Below are 27,403 nucleotides of genomic sequence, written 5' to 3'. Positions count from 1 at the left end.
TACCATGATAGAACGAGAGACAATAGTCAAAACCCAAAGAGTCTCAGGGCTTCGTGTACGAGGTTATAGCTCCTCCCTGCACATCGATCTTCCTCCTGCCTATGCCAAGGATTGCATACCGGTGAACCGCACCCACATTCCAACAAAGGAAACGGCCAAGAAATGGAATCATCTCTCCACAGTCGTAGACGAGATTCCACAGCTACAGGATTGTGAGGTTGGTCTTTTGATAGGATATGACTGTTCAAGGGCCATGGCACCAAGACAAGTAATATCAGGAGGAAATGATGAACCTTATGCAGTTAGGACCGATTTAGGATGGAGCATTGTGGGGTGCTCTTCACCGCGCCGTGACACTCCAAGCCAGACGAGCGAATGCTTCCGGATCGCGGTCAAGGAGCTCCCACCAGTCACCCCTGCAGATTCCAAACTAAAGAACGGCATCAACAAAGAGAAGTCAAATGGTCTCTCCACAGTAATGGAACGAGAGGACGTGGAGTGCCTAATAATCAAAGACCTACAGAGACAAACATATCCAGAGGAACTGAAGTTACTGAAGACAGGCTCTCGGCTGCCACTCAAGAACAAGTTGCATCGCCTCAAATCCTTTCCAGACAAGGATGGTGTGGTCAAGGTGGGAGAAAGGCTCTGTGACTCCAATCTCCCAGATGCAGTCAAACCCCCTGCAATCAAGGATGGTGTAATCAAGGTGGGAGGAAGGCTCTGTGACTCCAATCTCCCCATGCAGTCAAACACCCTGCAATCAAGGATGGTGTAATCAAGGTGGGAGGAAGGCTCTGTGACTCCAATCTCCCCCATGCAGTCAAACACCCTGCAATCAAGGATGGTGTAATCAAGATGGGAGGAAGGCTCTGTGACGCCAATCTTCCCCATGCAGTCAAACACCCTGCGATCATTCCGAAGGAACATCACATCACGAAGATGATCATCACACACTGCCATGAAAAGGCCAAACATCACGGTAAAGGAATAACCATAAACAAGATCAGATCAAAGGGCTACTGGATCTTAGGATTTGGTTGGGTCGTGGCATCTCATCTCCGTCGAGGTGTGACCTGCAGAAGGCTCAGGAGAGACACAGAAGAACAAAGAATGGCCGATCTCCCTCCAGAGCGTGTGGATCTATCTCCCCAAGTTACCTACTATCGCCATCAGGCAATGCTGGCACACACCAAAGAGAAACCTCCAGATAGGTAACAGAGTAATGATGAAAAATGATGATCTGCCGAGAAATAAATGGAGATTAGGTAGAGTTTCTAAAACTATAGTGGATAGAGATGGTCTGGTTAGGAGAGTGACAATATGTCTAGGTGACAGGAAACTGGGAAAGAAGGGTGAACGTCTCACTAAACAGTCAGTTCTTGAAAGACCAGTTCAGAAGCTGGTCTTATTACTAGATAAGTGACTAGATGTTCACTAAGTAAGGTACCCTTGCATCTCTTAAGGATGTATTTGTTTGAAGTGTTTGACAAAACTTTAATACCATAACTTTTGGTTATTGCTTATGGTTTATTGAGAAATCATTGTGTTTGCTTATGTATGGTTTCCTACAATATTTGAAACAACAATGATTTGATGGGAGTGTAAAGAACCAAATTCCTCTGTTTATAACGTTAGACTTGATTTTACGTGGAATTGTTTTATGCTGTCTTTTATTTTGAAATGCTGTCTTTTATTTTTGAAGATTCTGGTTGTCCCGCTCGCGCTGTTTCTACCTTGCGTAACAACGACTTCCGGTTAACGCTACTCCACAGAAAAATGCTTGATATATATGACGGGAGAGAGGAAATGTAAATAAAGGATATCTCTCATTAATAATAACAGTTCGTGAAAGAAACCCCCTTCTTACCTTGTTTAGCACCTAGCTGGAAGGCGAAGAGGTACGTGTTTATTTATGGATTGTGTTATTTGTTTATATTTGGCAATCTTCATATTTGTGTATTGAGCTAAACTAGCTAAGATGCTAGCCCGTGCTATACTTTTCACTGGAAACGTGGTTTGAACAAACGAATGACTGTATGTCTGTTTCCACTTTCAGCTCTTACGGTGTCAAATGGTGAAACTGTCAATAAATGGTTGGCATACCGCACCATAGCCATCAGTCTCAAGGAGTTCATTTTGTCTGAATAAAAGTCCAGCTTGGGGAAATGCTACAGGAAGTGTGTTGTTAGATGGCATTCATTGTAGAACCTCCCTCTCCTTCAAAAGGACACTGTCATTTCACTGTTAATAAAATGTTCAATCAATCAATCAAATAACAACCGGTAACTTCACTGTTAGATGGCATGCTTTGTAGCAACCTGCCTCTGCAAAAGGACACTGTCACACGAAGCGATTTCACTGGATGTCCCGGACACAATGGAAGTATGGATATATTCGTAACGAATAATTAAAAAAATATACCATTCATTGGAATATGTTAGTTGTTTACACAATGTTGGATTATGTAATTGGTTTGTCATGACCCATTGTCAAAACAATAATACATTGCGGGATTTATATGAAGTTTGTTGTTAGATGGCATGCTTTGAAGCACCACACCTGCTTCTAGACACGGAGGCAAATATTTTTTTTTTACCTACTTTTTCTGCGGATGGTTTGTGAATAAATCTCCATTATGCTTCAATTACTGTGTGTTTATTGTATAGCAATACGGTTGGATGAATTCGGCCATTGTATAAAAGACATTACATCACTTGAAGTCGTGTGTTATACAAATTAGATCATGCCTAGGGGGGTCTAATGACCCTCGGCTGCGCCTCGGGCCTAACAACCACCCCTAGGCATGATCTAATTCGTATAACACACTCCTGCGCGTGATGTAATGTTTAAATACGTAATACATTTACATACATTTTCACAATTACCAAATATAAACGCCCCCTATACTTACATCTTTGCAGTGTCCAGATAGGCAGTGGCTTTCATGTGATGGTCTCGAGGATAGATTGGAGAAGAGTCCACAGATGTCAAAATGGCGTTTGATGTTTGATGTCATATTGAGAAACACGGTCCTTGGTGTTCATTTGTCATTGAGTGTCTTGTGTTTTGTTCATCATCTGGTCTTGTCCGGTTTATGAGGGTGTTGAATGGGTGGTCAGTTATCCAGTTGTGAGACACCCGATTTTGCACTTGTCACAACTCCAGGTTTTGTTAAAGAGAACTGGGAGGGATTGGAGGGGGGGGCAGAGTCCAATGAGACACTGACAGAAGGACTTGAGCCATTGGCAGAGGATAAGTGGCAGTGTAGCCAGGATGGAAAAAAATATCTTGAAACTTGGTGTTGTTGAAGGCAGCACACAGACTCCCAGTGTTAATAATTGTCACAAGACTCACTCATTCTGCTCTGCAGAGTGGCATCTATCATAATATTTATCATAACTATTTTTCTATTTTTCTTCTTATTATTATTTCTACTAGGAAAATATACACATGTACAGATGTTTGTGTTTTAACAGCTTTTGTTTTCAACATCAAATTTGGTTTATGATGATAGAAAAAAGATAAACTCACATGGACACCTTTTTCGGTTGCAATATAGCAGAAGAAATATATAATGAAAATCAACAAAAAACATAGCTATTATCGAACGCTACAATCCTAATATTAGATTTGCAAATAAGAAAATATTTGTTGCATTTAACTGATATGACTTGATACTTTATCATTGGTACTATATATATATATAAAAAAAAAAGACAATCCAGACTTCCATGCAGCTGTATAAAGTATGGTAAGTCTGAAATGATCAGACAAAAGAGTATAAATGATATCAACATAGACTGTGCCTTTTAAAAGTAAAAATTAAAAAGGCAATGGACAAGATTCTTCAGCAAAAAAAAGAACTGTAATATTAAAACTCCCATAACAACTACTTGCAGAGCAGAATAAAAGTAGTCTGTATTCCATTGAGAATTAGGCATTTGGTGAGCACTGTGGCTGTATTGTGTATAATATCATCTCCTCACAAAAGCATTTCCTTCCTATAACTGAAGCTATCAGTATCGACGACCATAGCTTGGCGAGCTGTAGGTGGTTGAGGAAAAGGTTGTGGAGAAACTGGATCCTGTGGCATCAAAGCTACCTCTTCTAGAGCCTGACCTGGATCCTGTTCTTGAGTCAGACCGTGATCCGGTGCCTGAGCCTGAACCACTAACACTATAGGGACTGTAAAGTCCTTTGCTTGATTGAGATGATGCTTCCAGTAGCCGGAGACCAGACCCCTCCTCTACCATGCTTCTATCCATGGCATCCTTGTAGGAGATCTTAAGCTTGGTTTTAGGGCATGTGAGGTATTTAGAGTATGCGCTGACATCTCGTAACTTCTGCGCAGTGCGTGAATCTAAGGTGCCCTTCTGTACTGCTTCATCGATGGGAACTCTGCTGGTGGCATCGGGTTCAATCAGTCCACCAGTGAGATATTGGACCTCTAGGAATCGTTGTCCGGCCTCATAGTAAAGCCAGCCTTTCTTTAATGCTTGGGCTGCTGACATTTTGGATTTGCTTCTAGGATCCTCAAATCCATTGTAAGCCTTCTGGGCTAGATTGATGCGGTCAACCATAATCTTATCCACAAGTCCTTTGTTCATTGCATCTGCAACTGTGAACTTTTCTCCAGTATTTGGATCAATGATGCCTCCTGTGCAGGCCTGAGCCTCCAGCAACCTTTGACCTGTAATATTGTCCACAAGATTTCTGTGCATGGCCTCTGTGACAGACACCTTTTCCAGTGTGTCTGTATCAAGGATTCCTGCCACTGGGCCGGTCTCTTCTGTTGGGTCATTCCATGTGGTTGGTGGGAGTTTCAGAGACGGAACTGGGCTCATGGTGTAAGATGAGGAGGAGCCAAAAGAGGATGACCGTGACCTGGTACCACTCATGTTTCCAGAGAGCATGTCTGCAAATTCTGTGATGGACAGAGTTCCGGCCCGGTACTGCTCAAGTGCTGACTTGTCGATGAGGCCCTTTGAGATAGCATCGTCAATGTCATACTGTCGACCCGACCTTCTATCAGTGATCATGGACTTCACAACTCCATCGGATGAGGTAATTGTCATTTCCTCCCACTCACACTCTTGCTCAGCAAGCTCCAGGTAGGTCTGGTGGTCAATCAACCCTTTGCTATATGCCTCATACACAGACATTTCTTTGCCTGTTTCTGGATCAACAATTACTACCCTTCGTTTGCGCACAGATGACTTTGATGATGTCTTCCTCTCACGCTTCTTTTCTTTCAGCAGCAGAAGAGCAAGTCCGGTCTCTGGGTCTATCATGCATCTCTCCATGAGCCCTAGGTACGTGAGGTTCTCCTCAGTGTTGGGGTCAAAGAAGCCTTTAGTGTCATCAGATGGGTCAGTGAGGATTTCATTCATCTCCTCATCAAAGAGGCCACGTTCATATGCAGATTCAACTGGCAAACGGTGACTCTCCTCTGGATCAATGATTCCACCGGTAGCAATTTGAGCTTCCAAGAGACGAATGCCATGGTCTTTTAGAATGAGTCCCTTTTTCATGGCCTGGAATAGAGAGATGATCTTGCCAGAGTAAGGGTCCTTATAGCCTGTCACGGCACGCTCGGCTGAAAGGAGCTTGTCTTTGAACTCTGGGCCAACGATTCCCATCGTAACAGCTTCAATGACATTCAACTTTAGGTTCTTTATCGGATCAATGACATATCCTGTGGCTGCTTGGGCCTCCAGAAGTTCAAATGCTGTCCCTGGTCTAATCATGTTCTTCTTCATTGCTTGGTAGATGGACAGACGGTCTTTGCTTGACTCTACGTACACACCAGCAATGCAGCTGGTGCCCTCAAGGAACTTCTTAAGGTCTCTGCTCACCTCCTCCACGGTAATGAGACCCTCTGTGAGATCATTGTATGTCTTTTGATCGATGATCTGTGAGCGAAGCAGCTCATCCAAGGTGATCTGCTTTCTGAGACCCTTGAAGAGGAGACTCCTGTTCGCTAGCGAAAGCAATCGCAGTCCACTTTCTTTATCAACTTTGCATCTTTTCAGCAGCTGGGCATAGGATTGTTTCTCATCTGTAGTTGGATCAGCATAACCCTGCACATCCCCATCTGATATTCTGTCATGTGTCTCCTTGTTGATGTATCCACGTTGCATGGCAATGTCTTTGGGGAGGTGGAAGTAGTATTCAGGATCCATTAACCCCCCAGTGGCGTTCTGGGCCTCCAAAAGCCGTAGAGCATAGTCCTCAGGAACAAGGTCCTTTTTCATTGCTTGGAAAAGAGAAATCACTTTCCCGCTGTATGGATCCTTGTAGCCTGTAACTGCTCTCTCAGCAGAGAGGAGTTTGTCATGGATCTCAGGACCTACTAGCCCCTTGCGTACAGCCTCATCAACTGTTAGAAGTTCGTCTTTCACTGGATCAACAATGAACCCTGTTGCTGCTTGGGCCTCAAGGAGATTCAAAGCGATTTCAGGGGTTATGAGTCCTCTCTTCATGGCCTGGTAAACACTGACCTTGGGGGGATTGTCTGACATAATTCCAGCAATACAACCAGTGCCAAAGAGATAGTGTTTCACTGATGGCATTTCCATCACCTCACGAATAGTCATCTTCTCTTGTTTCAACATGTTGTATGTTTGCAGGTCAATAATTCTGGAACTGTAAAGCTCCTCAATGGTAATTCTCCTCCTTATTACATCACATGACATGCTCTGCTCTGTCTTTAGAGTCTCCCTTTGATCAATGATTTCAATGACAATGATGATCATCCTTTCCTTTGTGATTTGCCCTGAGCGAAACTGTTCCATAAGTCGATGCTTTTCCTCCTCTGGAAGCACATTTGAATTCATGATGTCCCATAGGGTCATGATCTTTCCGGCAAACCTCTCATGAGGGATATCAATTTGAGTGTTAGCAAGATCTGTCTGGGCCTGCTCTTCTGTGTACTTATAGGATGTTTCAACCGGAGCAGGAGCTTCAACCTTTGACAGATTCAGGTAGCACAGACCAGAGTGTGGATCTCTTGTGCATTTCTCCAGCAGGCGCTTGTATGTAACACTTTCATTGGTGTTGGGGTCAGTGAAGCCTTTGATATCACCCGAGGGTTCGTTGAAGGTCTTGGCCATCTGTTTACTGAAGCAGCCCCGTTGGATGGCTACATCACTGGGAACACGGTGGCTGCTAATTGGATCAATGATACCTCCAGTGGTAAACTGAGCCTCCAGAAGTGGAATAGCATGTTCACGCAGCACTAACTCCTTCTTCATGGCTTGGAATAAGGAAATCTTATTGCCTGTGTATGGATCTTTGTATCCAGTCACAGCCTTTTCAGCTGAGAGAAGTTTCTCATGAAGCTCAGGGCCAACAACTCCTGCCTTTACAGCATCATCCACGGTATATTTCAGATTTTTGATGGGATCAACTATGAAACCAGTTGCTGCTTGTGCTTCAAGTAGTGCAAGACCAGTGCTCGGTTGCAAAGAATTATTTTTCATCGCTTGATATATGCTTATTTTCTCCTTTGAATCTTCCATAGAGATGCCTCCAATGCAATTTGTGCCCTGCAAATACTTCTTGACCTTGTCACTGTCACTAATTTCTTTAGGTTGCTTTTTGCCCTCTTGGAGTTGATCAAAGGTAGCCTTATCAATGATGTTGGAATCAAGTAATGAAGTGGCAGTGACGGGTGCTCTAAGGCCTTCAAAACAGGCCTTTTCTTGTGTTTTGTCTTCTTTTTCATCAACCATTGTAATGACAATCGTAATAAGTTTTTCAATTGTCACATGTCCAATCCTGTATTGTCGAATCAACTCTATTCTTTGCTCCTCAGTGATGTATTCAGAATGTATGATCTCCCAAATTGTGACCTTTCTTCCTTTGAAAGGTCCATAATCTAACTCCATTGTTGCCAGGTTCAAAGCCTCTTTGGTTTTGGCCTCAGTAATTTGTTTGCCTTCTTCTGCCTCTTTTGGCTTTTTGGACTTCAAGGCCTTCTTTGAGAGAGGGAGTAATGGGAGGCCAGTCTCTTTGTCTGTGACACATTTATTCAGAAGATGTGTGTAAGACACATCCTCTTGTGAGTTAGGATCATAGAACACCTTTGTTTCATCTGTGTTCTTGTTCAGGGTCTTACTGACTTCGTCGTCAAAATAGCCCCGCTTGCTGGCAATGTCATCTGGGATGCGATAGCTCTTAGTAGGGTCAATTATCCCCCCAGTTGAGAGCTGTGCTTCAAGCAGACGCATGCCATGGTCTTTCTTTATAAGGCCTTTGTTCATTGCCTCAAATAGAGATACCGTTTTTCCAGTATAGGGATCTTTGTAACCACTGACAGCTCTCTCAGCGGACAGAAGTTGTTCATGCAGCTCTGGGCCAACAAGACCTGATTTAACAGCGTCATCAACAGTGACCTTCTCATTATTGACTGGGTCAATTATAAACCCAGTTGCCGCTTGAGCTTCAAGAAGATTTAGTGCAGTTTCTGGTGAGAGCATCTCCTTCTTCACAGCTTGGTAGAATGACATTTTCTCCTTGGTTGATTCATTTATCACTCCAGCGATGCTAGGTGTTCCTTTTAGTGCTTTCTTCACAGGCTCCATCTCAGAGATTTCTTTTACTGTTATCTTGCCATTACTCAACTTGTTGAACAGGTCTTTGTTTATGACCTTGGATTCTAGAAGTTCACTGGCTGAGACTGGAGTCCTCAGCCCATCAAACACATTGTCATTCTTCTTCTCTTTGTCCTCTGCAACAGTAATAACAATTTTGATGATCTTTTCCACTGTGATTTTTCCTGTCTTGTACTGGCGAATTAGATCCCTTTTCTGCTGGTCAGTAAAATACTCAGAATTGATGACTTCCCAAATGGTGACAGTTTTGCCTTTGAATCTTCCAAAAGGTACGTCAACATTTGCTTTACTGAATACTTCTTTAGTCTCCTCATCTGTGTATGTTCTCTCACTTTGACGAGCGTTCTCTGATACTGGTAAGATTAGCAGGCCTGTCTCTGAATCCTTGGTGCACCTCTCCAGTAACTGCTTGTACGTGAGATGTTCAAAAGTGCTGGGGTCAATGAATAATTTGGAATCATCACTGGGATTAGTCAGTTTCTTGTTCATGTCTGCATCAAACTGGCCCTGCTTGTAGGCTGCCTGAAGGGGTAGGCGATGGCTATTGATTGGGTCAATTATTCCACCAGTTGCAAGCTGCACATCCAATAGTTTGATTGCCTGGTCCTTTTCAATAAGTCCTTTTTTCATAGCCTCAAAGACAGAGATTCTGTCTCCAGTATATGGATCTTTGAAGCCAGTAACTGCTCTCTCTGCAGAGAGCATTTGGTTATGAAGCTCTGGGCCAATTAACTCTTCCTTAACTGCCTCATCCACAGAGAGCATTTGATTTTTCACTGGGTCAATAATATACCCAGATGCTGCTTGAGCTTCCAAGAGCATTGATGCAGTAGCAGGCGTAATCGTATTCTCTTGCATGGCCTGGTAAACACTCATTGTTTGTTTAGATGGGGTCAATACTCCTCCAACACAGTTATGGCCCTTGAGGCATGATTTTACTTTGTCAGTCTTCCCCAGATCTTGCGCAGTGACTTTGCCTTTTTTCAGTTTGTCAAATTCCTTTTTGGTCAGTATACCAATTTCATGGAGCCTTTCGGCAGAAACCCTCTCCCTGATCCCATCAAACTCTCCGTTTCTCTTTGCACCATCAACTTGAACAGTGCCATTAAAAATGTTCTTTGTGGTTCCCGCCGTTGTCCTACTAACTAACTGCTCCTCCAGTACCGTATCAGTCTGTATTTCCTTGGTCTTGGACGTGGCTTGTGTCTGAGCGACCTCAAGCTCCTGAAGTTTCTCTCGAAGCATTTTGTTTTCCTCCCCCAGATGTTTTTCTTGCTCCTGCCTTTTCTTCTCAAGTTCCTCCATCTCTTTTTGCTTGTTCTTCACCTCTGCTTCAGCGTAATTTTGCTTTTTCACCGCAGCGTCCATGGAGGCCTGGAGTTTCTTCTTCTCGTCTTCCATTTGCTTCCTCTGTCGCTCTTGCTCATCTTTGAGAGCTTTCGCTTTCTTCACTTCATCCTCAAACTGTTTCTCAAGCTTCTGCTTCTCTTCTTCAATTAGCTTTTCTTTCTTCAGCAACAATTCCTTCTCTGTGAGGAAAGACTTCTGAAGCATGGTCTTCTCCTGATTAATTTGTTCCTGCTGGGCATTTGCCATCTAGATAGGAAAAGAAGAAAAGAAAATCAGTAAAATATTGACAGAACATCCAACTAAGCACAGATTGTACTGTAGACCTACAGTATAAGAATTACATATCCAAGAATTATAATCCTGTAGTAAGTATAACCTAAATTATAAGTGTAAAATCATAATATTCAAATATATTTATGAAATATATGAATACTAAAATAATACATTAATATTATATAGTGATAAGTTGTATTCATGTAAATTGCTGGACATTGTTACTGTCGGTCTCTGCAATTTACATGAATAGTTAGTGGTTTCAAGCTGGTTATTGTTAATTGCAGGGGTTGTAACTGTATTGATTGCTTCACAGTATTAATACACATCACAATACCTCTTTCGACTTATTCTGTAGGTCCTCTGCCTCTTTTTTCAGTTTCTCCTTCTCGTTTTCAAGGTCAGCTATGGCTTTGCGCAGATCATCAGCCTCTCTGGTGCTTTGCAGTCTTTGCACCTCCAACTTTTCCACAATAACCTTATCTGCAACCTTATCTGTCTCTTGCAGACGAGCTCTGATCTCATCAGCTTGCTTCTTGTATTTCCTAGCCTCCTCGTCCGCTTTTGACTGAGCGTCACTGAGCTCCGTCACCCTCAGCTTCAGTCTCTCTGCTTCAGCTGAAACCTCACGCTGCCTCTTGCGCTCAGCCTCCAGGGACTTCTGGAAATCCTCTGTCTCCTTATCAAGGCGCTTCTGCATTTGTTGTTTGTCCTCTAGGAGTTTTTTAGCCTTTTCCTGTGCCTGGTCCTTTAGTTTCTGGAGCTTCTCTGCCTCATTTTTCAGTTTAGTGGCCTCTTGGATAGCCTGCATTTTCTCCTTTAGCATTTTCTCTGCAAGTGCCCTTTGTTCAGCGAGGTCTGACTCTGCAATCTGTCTCTGTCTAGCTGCTTCCTGTGCTTCACCGTTAAGCCTGGCTGCATCCTCTGCCAGTCTTTTCATGTTCTCAGCCTCATCTTGAAGGAATTTCTGTGAGTTATCTTTATCTTTCTTTATGAGGCACTTGTTTTCTTCCTCAATTCTCAGCTTAAGTTTCAGCAGCTCCTCCATCTGAATCTTGACTTTCAACAGTTCATCCTCCACCTGAGCTTTTTGTTTGACGGCATCGTTTACTTCACCCTTCTGCCGCTGGAGCTCCTCATCCAAGACAGATTTCTGCTTATCGGTCTCATCCAGTTGTAGTTTAACCTTTGCCAGTTCCTTCTCAACCTGTGACTTCTGTTTAACTGTTTGTTCAGCTTGTTTTTTGTGCTTGGCCATCTCTGCATCAGCCTGCTTCTTCTGCTTCAGAGCTGCTGCCTCGGCTACAGCTCTCTTGGCGGCCTCCTGCTCTGCTTCCTTTCTCAGTCTCTCCGCATCCTGTTGAGCTATGGTTTGTTTGGCGGCCTCTTCTTCTGCAGCTTTTTTCTGCTTTTCAGCCTCCTCTGCTTTTTGACGGAGCAAGACTGCCTCCTTCTCTGCTTTCTCTTTGGCTTTTTCGGCAGCTTCTGCAAGTTTCTTGGCATTTTCAAATTCCCCTTTAAGCTTATCCTGAGCCAGGCTATCCTCCTTTTTCTTACTGAGAACATCTTGTGCTTTCCGTTCCGCAGCACTGCATTTCTGTGCTGCCTCTTTGGCGAGAACAACCTGTTTCTCTGCTGTTTTGTCAGCCTCCTCTTTCTGTGTATTGGCTTCAGCTGCTTTCTTTTTCAGGCGATCAACTTCCTCCTCAGCAACCTTGCGCTGTCGACCTGCCTCTTCCTCTGCTGCAGTGATCCTCTTGACTTTTTCCTCTGCTTCTTTCCTTTTCTTCTCTTCCTCCAATGCACGCTTTTTCAGTTTTGCTGCCTCTTCCTCAGCTTTGAGTTTGCTCTGCTGTGTCTCCTCTGCAATGGTCTTAAGCTTGTTCAATTCCAGCTCCAGATCTAACTTGCCTCTTGACGCCTTCTCAAAGTTTAGTTTAATGACACGTATCTCCTCTTCAACCAACTTCCTATGTTTGAGGGTTTCTTCCACAATCTTTTTCTGCCTCTCCACCTCAGAATCAGAGGACTTCTTAAGCTGTGCGATTTTCTCTTCAATGTCTTGCTTGTGCTGAGATGCTTGGTCCTCCAGAGCCTTCCTTTGATAAGCTTCGTCCTCAGCTTTTCTTTTGAGTCTTTCATTTTCTGCCTCTTTTTCTTTCAGGGCAATCTCAGCTTCAGTCTTCAAGCGAGTTGCCTCATTGATTGCAGCCAGTTTTTCCTTGAGTATCTTTTCAGCCTCAGCTCTCTGCCGAGCTGCCTCTTCCTCTGCCACCTGCCTCTGTTTCTTTGCCTCTTCAGCAACTGATCTTAGCCTGGCTGCTTCGTCAGCCAGCTGCTTCATTTTATACACCTCAGATTCAAGGAGCTGCTTGCTTTTCTCTGTGGTAGACATTGTCTCCTTCTCAGCTTGCATCTTCATATGAAGAAGACCATCCATTTCCCTTCTGACTTTGGCCAGTTCATCCTCCAGTTGTTTTCTCTGCTTTTCAGCAGCAATCACCTCATTTTTGAGACGTTGGAGCTCGTCATCCAGCAGTGTCCTCTGCTGTTCAGCATGCTCAAAGTCAGCTTTTAAGCGTATGCACTCTTGCTCTGCAGACAGCTTCTGCTGGGCCGTGTGTTCTGCCAATTTTCTCTGTTTCTCCAGCTCCTTCTCTGCATTTCCCTTCTGTTTGAGAGCAGCTTCTTCAGCCTTAGCCATTTTCTTGGCATCTCGCTCAGCCGCCGCCTTCTGCCTCTCTGCCTCCTCCTGAGCCTGGCTCTTCTTGAGGGCTTCTTCCTCAGCTTGAAGCCTCAAGCGAAGAGCCTCATTGGCTTTCTGTCTCCATGTCTCAAGCTCCTTCTCTGCTTGCTCTCTGGCCTTGTTGGCTTCGTCCTGCTGCTTCTTGAGCCGCTCTGCCTGTTCTTGCAACTGAATAACGGTGCCCTGTTCTTGCTTTAGCGATTCCTCAAGCTTTGTTGCCTTTTCATTTATTGCCACACGTTTGCTTTGCAAGTCAGCAGAGGCACTTTTCTGAGCCACCTCCTCCACTACTTTGATCTGCCTCAGTTTCTCTTCCTCAGCTTGTTTCAGGCGCCTCTCTGCCTCCTCCGCTTGCATCTTGAATTTCTGCAGGTCATCCAGGGCTTTCTGCTTATGCTTGGCAGCCTCTTTCTCAGCCTCAGCTTTGTGCTTCAGCTCCTCCTCTGCATCACGCTTCTTCTGCGTCTCCTCCTTTACTTGCTTACGAAGCCTCTCCGCCTCCTCTTGGGCGACTTTCCTGAGTCTCTCGGCCTCGGTGGCCATGTCTCTGAACTGCTGCAGCTCTGACTCAGCGGTGGATTTCTGTTTCATTGTAGTCTCTAACTGGATTCTGATTATGTGGATTTCCTCCTCGATCCTGGTGCGGCTGATGAATGCCTCCTCCACTTGCTGACTCTTAGTATTTATTTCCTGCTCTGACAGGCTCTTTAGCTGGTGAAGCTCTTGCTGGATGTTTTGCTTCTGTTTTTCAGCATCCACTGCAACGTCTTGCCTCCTGTTAACCTCATCTTTCATTTTCAACTTGAGCTCCTGGGCCTCTTGTTCTGCCTTAGTGACAGCCTTAGCGTGGGCTTCAGCTAACTGCTTCTGCTTGTCTAACTCAGCCTGCATCTCTGCCATCTTTCTCCTCTCCTCTTCCTTTAGTTGTTCAGAAGCTTTCTGTATTAGTAGAAGCAAAGGGGGAATAAAGGGAATAAATAAAATGTTATGGATTACAGTGTTAGAATATATCAGTATATATTCAAGTATAACAAGTATACAGGTAGTAGTTCAACATGTAGCTACATATAAATGTAAATACATGAGAATATGTTATGGTTATGATTATGATAAATTATTATCAACAAATGTACATTTGTTTAGATTAAGGAAAGAAATACATGTTATTTGATATATTGGGAAAAGGTTTGTCATGTTCATTGAATGTATGGCACATAGAATGAGACTTTACTTCACAACACGATACAACACTACACTTGGGATACTGAATGGCGTCATGCAGTTGAGTCCCCCCCCCTGATTGATGTTGAAATCCTAGTGGTAGAGAAACTGCACACCTGCCAAACATGTAAGTATGGATATTGCAGTACCATAGCCGTCAAAATGTCAGAGTTTTTGGAGTGGCTGCTACCATCGCTACCAATTTATTTATTTAGTATTTATTGAAATACTAACAATTCACAGTTCAGGCATGTTATATAAAAAAGAAAATACCCAGTTATTAATCAGGATATTCTGTTATTACATAAACATGGAATTGGAGGTTATAATAATACTTATGTAATGACAACATTATGTAAAAATAAAAAATATGCTGCCACTACCGTACTGCAAAATGTTTACAACTCAATATAAATTATTACCATAATATTTCTTATATTATGTAAGGGCACAATTGTGGGGGATAATTCAGTCACTAGGTTAGATAATATGCTGGGATTGTCACTCTTTTTAAATTTCATGTTAAAGTAATTGTGGATTAGGCAGAGAACAAATAATTAGTAACATGCAACATGTACTATGCATAGTGGGTAGGCAGATTTGATAAAGCAGCAATATTTATAAAAGAGCCAATTAATAACAAACATTTAAAAAATAGCAAAGACATCCTAAGGAATTGCATTGCAGCGAATCAAAGGTCAGAGTTTTACAGTCCTGCTATGCCAGGGTACCTTCACCTTTAGGAGTAGCATGTGTAGTGATGCAGCGGAACATATAATGATTTTCTTTTACAACACAACACAAAATGAGCTTGGATTCAAATGGAATTTACGAGAAGCAAAAATCCAAGATCAAGTAGCACTACGGTATGTCTGAGAACAGACAACGACATGGAGATTAGTATGAATGTAATGAAACAAGAGTCACAAGAGAGACAAAGGCGTGATGTAAAAGGGAAGTGACACGTATGGAGGGGATTTTTTTCTATTTTTTTTTAAATACCTGTGCTTTGGGAGGGGGGGGGGTATTCATCTCTTAAGCGCCCCAAACATGAATAATATTCATCATGACAAAGCACTGGCAAGCATTTTTAAAGAAGCAAACAAAAATTAGAGGTTAGAAAATAAGAGAGACTGAGAAAGGGGGAAAAAAGTCAAAGTGGTCATTTGAAAATAATAATTGTGAGGAAGTAGATATAAAGAAGCGTGTGTGGGAGATTACAGTCAAATAAATAAATAAATGAATCGCAGGACAAGCAGTTGCTAAAAATTAAAAAGTGACTGGATTAGGGGTCTAATAGCTGCACTGAATCAGTGTCGTATGTAAGCTTGTAACTCAAGTGACAGATTTATGACAAATTACACAGTGTAGGTGAATGAGAGACAGGACCTGTTGGTGGTGGATGTGATGTGCTGCAACACTAGCACTGGACAGTATTTACCTAACACCGTAGCATACTAATGTAGTCTTGCAGTATCCTATCACGCTGGATCCATTTAATGGTACTACTATCCCAAGTGCAAACATTCCGAAATAATTTTATGTATAAGTTAATAATACTATGTATTATTTCCCATACATGAGTTCATAAGAGCAGATTGTTGTTGTTGTTGTTGTTGTTGTTGTTGTTGTTGTTGTTGTTGTTGTTGCTGTTGTTGCTGTTGTTGTGGTGTTAGTGCATTTTAAGTTATGGAGAACAGGCAGCTATTGGCTGCTGCCTTCAGCAATTTTGCAATTACCTCGTCGTCCTCAAGGCGGCGCTGTGTTTCTGTGATGAACTTGATGTATTGGCTGGTCAGAATCATCAGCTCGCTGTAGCGAGTTCTCAGGGTGACGTACTGAAAGACATTTCAAGTTAACACATGATACAGGAAAAATGTCCGACAAGCCTCCTAACTCACTTCTCACTCATCAACATGGGAGTTTCCAGACCTAATGCACTTTTAAAATAAGCATAGCTGAGAAAGAGAGTCTCTGAGATTAAACTGTATGAGTGTCTTGTGGTAACACCTACCTCTTGGATGATATTGTCAGATACAGATTCGATTTTGTTTTTCTTTAGAGGAGATGCGATCGGATCCTGGAGTGCTTTGTAAGTCACGACCTGAAGCTCATAATCCTGAGCGAACAAAAACAAACAAAAACATAGAGAAAAGATTAGGTCAAACCACAAAGTCACATTTGGATTTCTGAAACGGGCCGTTTCTGTACTGTACCTTGACACAATCAATATACGCCTTTGCATATTTCTGACAATCTTCAACCTTGTCTTTGTTTTTCTCAATCTCCTCCAGGAGTTTCTGTGAAGACAAAGGTGAAGGTTAAATAGACGACACTGGTCTCAAAACAATGCATGATCAATATTCATACTGTGTGTATGTTTTGATGAAATACTGCAGCCAAAGATTTTTACAAGCCACACCCCTTCCATGGCCAACAGCTATTAGAGCTCTGCAGTGCTGCTCCCTGTGGTTCCAGAGATACTTTCTCTATGGAAAATTGTGGTTAGCTGCTCAAATGTTATTATGTAAATAAAATTAAATTAACTTTATGACCTTGGATTGTTAGGGTTTAAGCCTCATTTAAAATCTATGCTAAACTATGCTACTATTTTACGATTTTGGAGAGCCTTTGGGTTTCTATTTTGAACAATAAAGCTATTGTGGCTGAGCTGAATATTCACCAGAGGTTAAAATACTCATGGAACCAGAGAAGAGGCACAGTGGAACTCTTCTACTCCCACCATACCTTCTCTTGCGCCAGCTGGTCCTTGAGGGCCTTGCTGTTACCGATGGGCACGGCCTGAAGCTTCTCCTGCCTCTGCTTGGCCTCGCCGATCCAGCGGATGAGCCAGTCGTAGCTTTCCCGGTACAAACGCATCTGCCGCCATAGCAGATCCAGCTCGCGTTGCCTCAGGTCGATCTGGGCGAACACGGCCTGCCAGCGCTCCTGGAGGCGGCTGACCAGCCGGCGGTAGTGCTCCACCTCCGCGTCGCGCTCGCTGTGGACCCGTGTCATCTGGTCGGTGATGCCAGTCGCCCTCTTCAGCTCGTCCTGCAGCTGGTCGAAGACTACCTGGTCAGCCTCTGCCTCGCCACGCATTTTCTGAGAGATTCAAGATTCAAGATTCAAGAGTTTTAATTGTCACGGCATACAGGTATACAATGAAATGCGGCTGGTCTTGCCCGCGACGATGTGCAATACAGTGGTACAACATATAATAGAATCCAATAAAATACAGTGGTACAACATATTAATATAATCCAATAAAACAGTGCAATAAACAGGTACATGGTGTATATAGAGACAGAGAGATAGAGAGAGAGAGAGAGAGAGAGAGAGAGAGAGAGAGAGAGAGAGAGAGAGAGAGAGAGAGAGAGAGAGAGAGAGAGAGAGAGAGAGAGATGGAGTGGATGAGAGAGAGAAGGGGATGAGGGAGAGAGGAGGGGATGAGGGAGAGGAGGGGATGAGAGAGAAGGAGAAAGAGAGATATGGAGTGGATGAGAGAGAGAGATAGGAGGGGATGAGAGAAAGGAGAGAGAGAGAAAGAGATAGAAATGGAGTGGATGAGAGAGGAGAGAGAGAGAGAGAGAGAGAGAGAGAGAGAGAGAGAGAGAGAGAGAGAGAGAGAGCAGCCTTATTGCAAAATGCAGAAGAACCATGTGACAGACCACCAGTTCATATAGTACTGTATGAATGCAGTACATGTATCCCATTCCAGAAGAAATACCTCCAGTTGGCTGCCGTAGCTCTCCACCTCCTTCTCATCTGTCGGCACCTTGTTGACGTCACGCAGACGGGCTTCGTAGTTCTTCAGCGTGTCCTCTGCGTCTTTGGTGCTACGAATGACTACATCAATGGTCTTCAGCCTGACAGCAAAAGGCACACACTGTAACTAAAATGTCTAAAGCCTTCTTGGTGAAAATTAAACCGCATTCAAGATAAACAGTATAAGACATAAAAAGTAAAATTTTAAATTTTTTATATAAAACGCTAAACACTATATATATATAGATTCATGGTAATATGCAGGTCATGATTTGATACCGACTTTTTGGAACATTCTAGAATTTTCTATTTTCTTTTTTTTCTTGAAGGCTGTGTCATAATGGAATATACTGGAATACACTGGATTGATATTGTTCTATGACACGAGGAATGTACTGGAACATTACAACAACAATCTGCAAGTCATGATCGGCTGACAGCATTCTGGAATACAATGCCTTTTTCAATGATGGCCCTGGAAAATAACAACGATATGAGACTTGTACATGAAATAGATGTGGAAGAACAGCGACCATCATAACAGATTAATGACCACTCTTGACGGGGGACGATCTCCATACAAGTATTTAAAAACCTCCTTGTTATCTAGATGTGTAAACATGCAAAGTTATTTAAAAAAAATTAATAAAAAATTAAGTAGTTATTCCCTGATTTTATGGATTTCGATAATCTAATTCTAAACATCGTTCTTTCTTTTTCTTTATTTCTGAAATGTTCTAACCAATACATGTTAGTAGAAGGTTAAAACAAGATGTTTAAATGAGTATACTAATTGATGTATATTTTTCATTTTGTTTAATTACATTAACGGGAGAGTGGCTTGGCCACAGGTGACATTCTATTAAATTAGAATTAAAAGTTTAGATTCTATGGTAATTTACATAGGAACGTTTAGGATAAATTGCTCATTCTGGGCTGACCGGAGGTGCAAAATAGGATAGAGTTGTACGCGAAGGAGGTATCAAATAGGTACCTTCTACGGCTCTTTAAGGGAGGGGGGATCAGGGGATTATATATATATATGTATGTTTTTAAGCTCGGCGCTCAACAGGACCTCAATGATTGGATATATATCCATAGTGAATTCGTACTCCAGACGAATTACAAACAAATACACAACAACTTGTATAGATTATGGCTAGTTTGAATATAATGATTTGGAACACTGGGGGTATAAACAACCGAAATAAACGCAAAAGCGTGCTCACACTGATGAAAAACAAACAGGTGGATGTGGCTCTTTTAAGCGAAACGCACCTTTTAGTGGAAGATAAAGTAAGGCTAGCGGACAACAAATACCATAACATTAGCCACTCTTCCTTTGGAACAACTCCCGTGGAGTTGCTATAGTCGTGAAAAGGAAGTTGAATATTGAATTGCAGGACGTATGGTCTGATACAGATGGTCGGATAACCATAGCTAAAATTATATACAGAAGCAGGAAAATAGCACTGGTAGCGGCATATGCCCCAAATCTTTACGAGGCTAACTTCTACGCTACACTCACTAGAAAAACGTTAAACCTTCCTGAATACTCATTTATAATAGGCGCAGATTTTAATGCCATTTGGGATCCCGGGATGGATAAATCTTATCCCCCTATTTCCAATGAGCAGAAAAAAGCATCTAATGCACTAAAGGATTGGTCTAAGAATACAGGTGTAAATGACCTATGACGATCACTAAACCCAATGACCCGAAAGTACTCCTGTCAATCTTTAAGACACAACACATTCTCCAGGATAGATTATGTCTTTGCATCCCCTAGACTATTTGATAATTATGGTGGAAATGGTTCCCAATGCATTATCAGATCACTGCTATTTACTACTAAAAGGATCATTTGGTATACTGTCATCCCGGGCCCCAAGATGGCGATTTAACTTGAAATTGCTGAAAAACAATGAATTCACTACACAATTCAAAGAAGCACTTGTTGAATTCCTGCGGGAGAATGCGGAATCGAGACAGGACCCCAGAATATTATGGATGTCGGTAAAGGGATTTATCAAGACTTTCACAGATACCTTTTCTTCCAAACTACGCAAGAATCGTTGCTCAAAACTGGCAGAGCTGGAAACGCTTTACTCTTCATTATTTTCCTCTTCACAATACAACTACTCGGATCGATTGGAATCTCAAATTGATGTGTTAAAAAAAAAGAGATTAACGCCATTTTAAGACAACAATCTGAATTTCTAATACGTAACACAAGACAACATTATTACTTTCATGGTTCTAAACCAAGTCACCTACTAGCTATGCAGATACGAGCCAATGCAAAATTTGCAGATATCCCTATGAATGAATGAATGACCTTTATTTATATAGCACCCTTCACAGCACGAATGCACAGGGTGCTTTACACTACAGCTTAATATAAAAACACAATAAAAACAAAATCAGAAATAAATGACAACAGACAAACAGCAGTTAAAAACAGTGAAACCAGATAGAAAAAGTAGAATAAAAGAATTTGGATAAAATCATGAGTCACTAATTAAAACAACACTATAGAACAGAAAAAGGCGCCTATGTGTGATTAAAAGCCTGCCTGAACAAATGTGTTTTTAGTTGTTTTTTAAAAGAGTTCTCAGAGGGGGCAGTTCGCAGGTCCAGGGGGAGAGCGTTCCAGAGCCTTGGTGCTGTCACCTCGAAGGCTCGATCACCCCTTGTTTTTAGCCTGGTCCTGGGGATCACTAGGAGGTGCTGATCGGCAGATCTGAGTGAGCGGGTGTTTGTGTAGGGATGGATGAGTTCCGTGATGTAGATAGGGGCCTGACCGTGAAGTGCTCTGAAAGTGAAAGTGAGGACTTTGAAGTGAATTCTATAGTGTACCGGGAGCCAGTGCAGGGATACCAAAATGGGAGTGATGTGACATGATTTTTTTGACCTTGTGAGTAGCCTGGCTGCAGCATTTTGGACCATTTGTAGTTTATCTGTGGATGATTTGGTGAGACAGATGAAAAGTGAGTTGCAGTAGTCAAGCCTAGAGGAAATAAAAGCATGCACGGATAGTTCTAGTTCAGAGTGAGATATGATGGTGCGCAGTTTTGCAATGTTTCTGAGGTGAAAGAAGCAGGTGCGTGTGAGTGTTTTGACATGTTTGTCTAGGTTCATGGCCTGGTCAAAGACAACACCCAGGTTTCTCAGGTGGGGACGTATGTTGTCTTTAAGGGACCCCAAGTGAGTGGCCACTCTAGCTGCAGTCTTTTCAGCTGCTACGATCAGCACCTCCGTTTTATTTGCATTTAACTGGAGGAAGTTACTCCCCATCCAGCTCTCAATGCCGAGCAGGCACTCCTGGAGAAGGCTGAGTTTCTCCAAGTTGTCGGGTTTAAAAGAGCAGAGTAGTTTTACTATTAAGGCCCAGCAAGGACTTGTTACAGACCCCAATAAAATCAACGAGACATTCAAAAAGTTTTACTCCAACTTGTAGTACAAATCAGAAATGGCCTTCGATCAAAACAAAATGGATATATATCTTAATAAAATTAACCTACCTAAACTATCAGAGGAAGACGCTAAACAATTAGAAACACCCATCACACTAGAGGAACATAGGGAGGCTATATCAGAAATGAAAATTGGTAAGGCTCCTGGAAGGGACGGTATCCCACCAGAATTGTACCTCTCATGCTGGGATGTAATTGGACCCCTATTACTTAATATGATTTTATACTCAATCAAGGAGGGGAATTTCAATAAGATTGACAATATTGCACTTATAACTGTCCTCCTAAAAAAAGACAAAGACCCCACCGATTGCGGTAGTTATAGACCCTTGAGTCTCCTCGGAACCGATATCAAGCTTTATTCCAAGGTATTAGCCATCAGACTTCAAAAGCATATGACAACTTTAGTTCATCCGGATCAGACTGGCTTCATAAGAGGCCGCTTGATCACGGATAATATAAGACGGTTACTACATGTGCTAGATGCCAGCAAGGATGTCAACCCACCTATAGCAATGCTGTCCCTGGATGCGATGAAAGCCTTTGATAGGTTGGAATGGTCTTATTTATGGGCAGTACTAGAAAGGATGGGGTTAGGAAACGGATTCATTGATATGATAAAAGTATTATACCCATCGGCCATGATCACAACAGGTATAATTACCTCCGGAATTTTTCCGGTATCGCGCTCCGCCAGACAGGGTTGCCCTCTTAGTCCCGGACTATTCGCTTTATCATTAGAGCCTTTAGCACAGTATATAAGACAATCCCAATCCATAGAACCAATCTCAATCAAGGGCACACAACATCATATTAGTTTATATGCGGACGACGTAATATTGTTCATGGAAAACCCTACCACCTCAATGCCTCATCTTCTCAAGTTGATTGATGACTTTGGCAATCTATCGGGATTTAGGATAAATTGGCCAAAGTCGGCCTTCCTACCACTTAACGCCCTTGCAAAGACTATGCTCCTTCCAGGAAAAATACCAATGGTAAAACACTTCAGATGTTTAGGAGTTGAGGTATTCCCTACTATAAACCAAACGGTGAAGTACAATTACACAAAAGTCCAAGATAAGATCAATTACGACTTTGACAGGTGGTCCAAACTTAAAAATTCAGTACAGGCCCGAGTATCAATAGTTAAGATGAATGTCTTACCTAGAATCAACTTCATTAGCTCAATGTTACCGCTACCCCCTCCTGATGGTTACTGGAAAAAATTACACTCCACCGCATATAAATTTGTTTGGAATAATAAACCTCCAAGAATAAAAAGATTCACAGCACAGAGAAACAAAGCCGACGGTGGATTAGCATTCCCAGACTTTTACCACTATTTTAAAGCGTACTCTGACAACCTGGTTTGACTCCCAAGCATCAGTATCCTGGAGAAACTTAGAAGAAAAGATAGTAGCACCACATAGACTGCAGGACATAGTATACACCAAACTATCAATTAAGCAATGCGAAGTGAAATTTGGCCCTCTTATTACACATGTGATTCGGTTATGGCGAGAAACACAAAAGAAATATACTAACCAACATAATTGGCATAGCCATACTCCCCTATTCAATAACAATGAACTCCTTATTGGGAAACGACCTATCAGATACCCAAAATGGGAAAAGCAGGGCATACATACATTGGGAGATGTTTTCAACAAACAGGGTTTTTGTAGCTATCATGATATACATACAAAATTTAACCTCACCAGTTGCACATATTATTTCTACGCACAGTTATTAAAATGTTTAAAGGCTCATGGAGTCCCATTAAAAATACCAATTGAGCATCACAGATATCACAAATTCTTCTATGAAAGAGAGACATCGAGAGGATTCGTATCTGATTTTTATCATCACTTACTAACGTCTTCGTATGAAATCCTTCCCCTAGACTTAGTATGGAGGAGGGATATACCAGATTTGGAAGTAGATTTTGATTGGCAAGAAGTCTGGGCAAACGTTCGAATTGCATCACGCAACCCGGATCATCAACAAATTAATCTTAATTATATTCACAGGACATACCTGACTCCTATAAGATTGAACAGAATGGGACTTAGACAAGTATGGATTCTTACCTATCTCGATGTGATTTATCTAGAGATATCTACAGCAAGAATTTTAGGTATCAGTGAAACTAACATTGCAATTTGGTTAGAAGTGGTGGAGAGAATAAAAGCTAGCATATGAATTGTAGTTCCTGGTTAGAAACTAATGAAAATGGATGGATTATCCAAGTGGGGGTCCGGGGGGGGAGAGCGAGCAAGAGCATATGTATTGGATTGGATTGCAAGTATTAGGTATATATATCCCGTAAACTACATTTATATTGATTTGAAATGTATAATCCTGTGATTTACTTAGGATATTTACTGTTAATGCTTGTGTGTCTAAATTTATGTTATGTTAAAAAAAAATAAAAAAAATAAAGTATGTTTTATTAATCACGGTAATAGGATGGAAATGGTTGTCAAAAACAGAAGGCTTACTTGTCCAGGTAGACGGAGGACAAGCCGTAGACGTGGTCCATTTTCTTCAGAGTGATGTCCAGCTCAGAGCGGAGCATCGGGGCGGTGTGGGACTGCTGGGGGGAGGCCAGGACCTCCTCCGTCTTCTCAGCCACGCTGTTCAGGTCTTTCTTCAAACCCTCCAGCTCTGACTGCACTTTCTGTCACCAAGCAACGGTGTGGGGACGAGGACACATATTCAATGTCACAAACCTGGTAATACTCGCAAACAACAGGCTCAGTTCTAGGCATACACAAGGCAATTCCAAGTAAACATTAAGAAGCCTGTTAGCTGTTTATTGGTCATTGGGACATGATGTGTAAATGACAACCTGAAAAGGTGTAAGAGGAGGATTTCAAACGGGGACTAAGTGTACAGCCACTTTTTCTTAATTTGGTATAAAACAGTGAACACGTTCCTAACAGGATCTTCAAAGTCTCAGGGAAAAGTTGTGACTTGACGTCAGTTAGCCTGGGTTTTATGTTTTGTCGGCTTTTACTGATTTGTTTTAGGCCCTGCAAAGGCAGGAAAGACCTTCCACTGATGCTAATCAACATATCTAATCTCATAACTGAATAACAACTCATACTTGTTGTGAGTTAAATGTAGCTTGTTACGGTGCAACACATATTTTTATTTATTTATTTTGGATTCACAATTCCACAAATATAACCCATCAAAATAAAACTATACTAGTCATTTTAATTCTAAGTACAACAGTCCTGAAAGTAAAGTATTTTTGGTATGAAGCAATGCTAGTCACAAACAGAACAACATGATGTTAGATTGAAACATATTAAAGCCTTAGAGACAGACCACTGGATCACTGATGTTCAAGATGGAAACAGATAGATGGGCCAGACAATATAATCAGAAAAACAAATGGCCTCCAACCTCTTCACCATTATTGCCAGAGAAAAAACATATTCCCTTTGTACTGTGTGTCCTCTATAATACATGTGATTTTCCCAGACATTACCATTTGCTCTGCAGTCTTCATGGCGCAGGCTTTGAGCGGCTCCTTGTCCACCGGCTGGCGGAGGCGCGTGACAGTGCGAGTCTCACAGCCCTCCAGCCTCAGACGCAGGTCCTTGAGCTTGGTCAGGTATGTCCTGCACACAGACTCATCTTGATCTCCTGGACGGATGGGAAAACAAGAGTTTATTTCTAGAGATAGATCATTTGGATGCAATACGTGGCCTTCATATACAGCCATGTTGCTCTGAGCTCATTAACATATTGCAAGTTTAAATATAGAATCAATAAAATTATTGACATAAATTAGTTATCACACTGCAACATCACAGCCTCATGCATGATTGGCTTCATTAATGATTATTTTTCATATTGACCGCTTCACAGATTCATTCCATTGGTTATTATAGATGTTGATTCTCATTGAATGCAATGCAATGATACTCATGCATGTATAGACGAGACGACATGTACAGACGACAACATGATGACAATGATGATGAATTTGTGAGTGAAGTTGATAGGAGGGGAATGAAACAGCCTTGAGCAAAACACACAGTCCTTAGTCTCTTATTAGTGCTAAGGGGAAATAATTATTAGCCAATCAGAAGCTACTCAACACGACACTGCAAACCACAACAACCTTACCTCCGGTGGGTAGAACATAGCCTGTAACGTGAATTACACAGTCAACCAGCAACTCATAGACAAACAGCCATGACCAAGAATGAATTTCACAATAAAAATGATGCAACAAAATGATTTCAAGTCAAATGCTTGTGTCCAAAAATCATGACAACATGAACGTGTCTTGATGACAAGATCTATGTGTTGTTGATGATGAACATGACATTCCATTCCGACTGGGACCGACCTTGCTCCACGGAGCTGACCAGCCCGTTGTAGTGCTGGTTGGCCTTGTTGTAGCCGCTCTCCACCTGCATGCGGTCCTCCGCCCCGAACAGCTCCGAGTCCTGGCTATCCCTCAGGAAGTCCTGGTAGTGTAGCTCCAGGTTCCTCAGCGCCAGCCTGTACTCCTCCACCCGCAGGGTCTTGAACTGCCGGGATGGATGGAGGAAACGACGAAGGGACACCGCGTTGAACACATGCGGTATGACTCAATTCAATGACAGAGAGACACCCCTTAATGAGCCTTAATGAGAACACAAATATAATCATTATCCCTGTCGTCTTAAAGCAGCACTACAGTTTTAGAATATAGATTTGACCCGCTGAAAAGTCAAAATAGTGTGACTGACTATATACAGTATTGTTTATTAAAAGGATCCCCATTAGCTGGACGCCTTGACGTCGAGCTAGTCTTCCTGGGGTCCAAGACAGACATGCACAAACATAAAACATAAACGCATACATAATCAAGCAATCCATGTTCATAATAACAAAAAGATTAAATCTATTTCATTTGTCATAGAAAAAAACAAAAAATTCAATATATATATATTTTTTTTTACATACCTTTCCACTGATATAAAGAATGTTACTTGGAAGGTTATTCCATGACCTCACAGCCCTGTAATTGACAGTGTTTTCCAGGCTATTTGTTCTAGGTAGGGGTAGAGTCATCTGCCCTCTGTTGGCCGCTCTGGTACCATGTGTGTGTGTGTCTCTGCACTGTAGCTAATAGTCTTAAAGGGGCTATGTACTGCTATTCCTAGCACTATTTGGGCAACTTTACACAATTCCTGTTAGTCTATTGAAGACATATGTAAGGTTTTTTTCAAGAAAATGCATTGTTTTATATTTCTAATCAAGTACTCAAAACCATCATTTTTCAGCTCCAAGATTTCAGGCTGTTATGGCCTGGCTCCGCCCATAAGCACTTTGAGTGACAGTCAGTCCACACAGTCTGCGACTGGTATGAATGAATGAATGAAAATGAATGAATAGACAGAGAGAGAGGTAGACAGAGAGAGATAGAGAGAGAGAGAGAGAGAGAGAGAGAGAGGGGGTGGAGAGAGAGAGAGAGAGAGAGAGAGAGAGAGAGAGAGAGAGAGAGAGAGAGAGAGAGAGAGAGAGAGAGAGAGAGAGAGAGAGAAGAGAGAGAGAGAGAGAGAGAGAGAGAAAAAGACAGGCCGTCTTTGAAACCCGACACCTCTGCATACTCTGGAGGGAGAGAGAGAGAGATAGAGAGGGAGAGACAGAGAGAGAGAGAGAGGGAGGGAGCACTTGGGGGGGGGGGGGGGGACCTGCCGCGCCACACGGGAGAGGGGAGGAAGGGAGGCCCCCCCCCCCCCCCTCATTTTCGAGAGGGTCCCACCTCCCGTGTGGCGCGGCAGGTCCCCCCCCCCCCCCCCCCCCCCCAAGTGCTCCCTCCCTCTCTCTCTCTGTCTCCCTCTCTCCCTCTCTCTCCCTCTCTCTCCCCCTCTCTCTCTCTCTCTCTCTCTCTCTCTCTCTCTCCAGAGTATGCAGAGGTGTCGGGTTTCATACTGCCT

The 27,403-nt window shown here is 42.4% G+C and overlaps 1 protein-coding gene across 6 annotated transcripts in view; it reads right to left on the bottom strand.

Annotated features, from left to right (window-relative positions):
• LOC311227032 (plectin-like) overlaps nucleotides 1-27,403 on the bottom strand; it is a 145,912-nt gene that overhangs the window by 5,810 nt on the left and 112,699 nt on the right. For 4 of the 6 annotated variants that reach the window (XM_084312543.1, XM_084312544.1, XM_084312539.1 and 1 more), the window contains exons 23-33: nucleotides 25,825-26,008; nucleotides 25,599-25,619; nucleotides 24,955-25,112; nucleotides 23,957-24,135; nucleotides 17,939-18,077; nucleotides 16,957-17,313; nucleotides 16,425-16,508; nucleotides 16,223-16,327; nucleotides 15,948-16,046; nucleotides 10,579-13,926; nucleotides 2,915-10,214 (exon numbers count right to left, since the gene is read on the bottom strand). In XM_084312543.1, coding sequence (XP_084168669.1) covers nucleotides 4,020-10,214; nucleotides 10,579-13,926; nucleotides 15,948-16,046; nucleotides 16,223-16,327; nucleotides 16,425-16,508; nucleotides 16,957-17,313; nucleotides 17,939-18,077; nucleotides 23,957-24,135; nucleotides 24,955-25,112; nucleotides 25,599-25,619; nucleotides 25,825-26,008 — 10,869 coding nt within the window. In that variant the 3' untranslated portion in view covers nucleotides 2,915-4,019. The remainder of the gene's footprint in view (nucleotides 1-2,914; nucleotides 10,215-10,578; nucleotides 13,927-15,947; nucleotides 16,047-16,222; nucleotides 16,328-16,424; nucleotides 16,509-16,956; nucleotides 17,314-17,938; nucleotides 18,078-23,956; nucleotides 24,136-24,954; nucleotides 25,113-25,598; nucleotides 25,620-25,824; nucleotides 26,009-27,403) is intronic. The other 2 variants (XM_084312540.1, XM_084312542.1) reach the window with 1 other exon arrangement.

The sequence above is a fragment of the Notolepis coatsorum genome, assembly GCF_963971535.1.
Source record: "Notolepis coatsorum genome assembly, chromosome: 4".
Taxonomy (NCBI): domain Eukaryota; kingdom Metazoa; phylum Chordata; class Actinopteri; order Aulopiformes; family Paralepididae; genus Notolepis; species Notolepis coatsorum.
The sequence above is the reverse complement of the archived record's forward strand: the minus strand, read 5'-3'. Positions and strand labels throughout refer to the sequence as shown.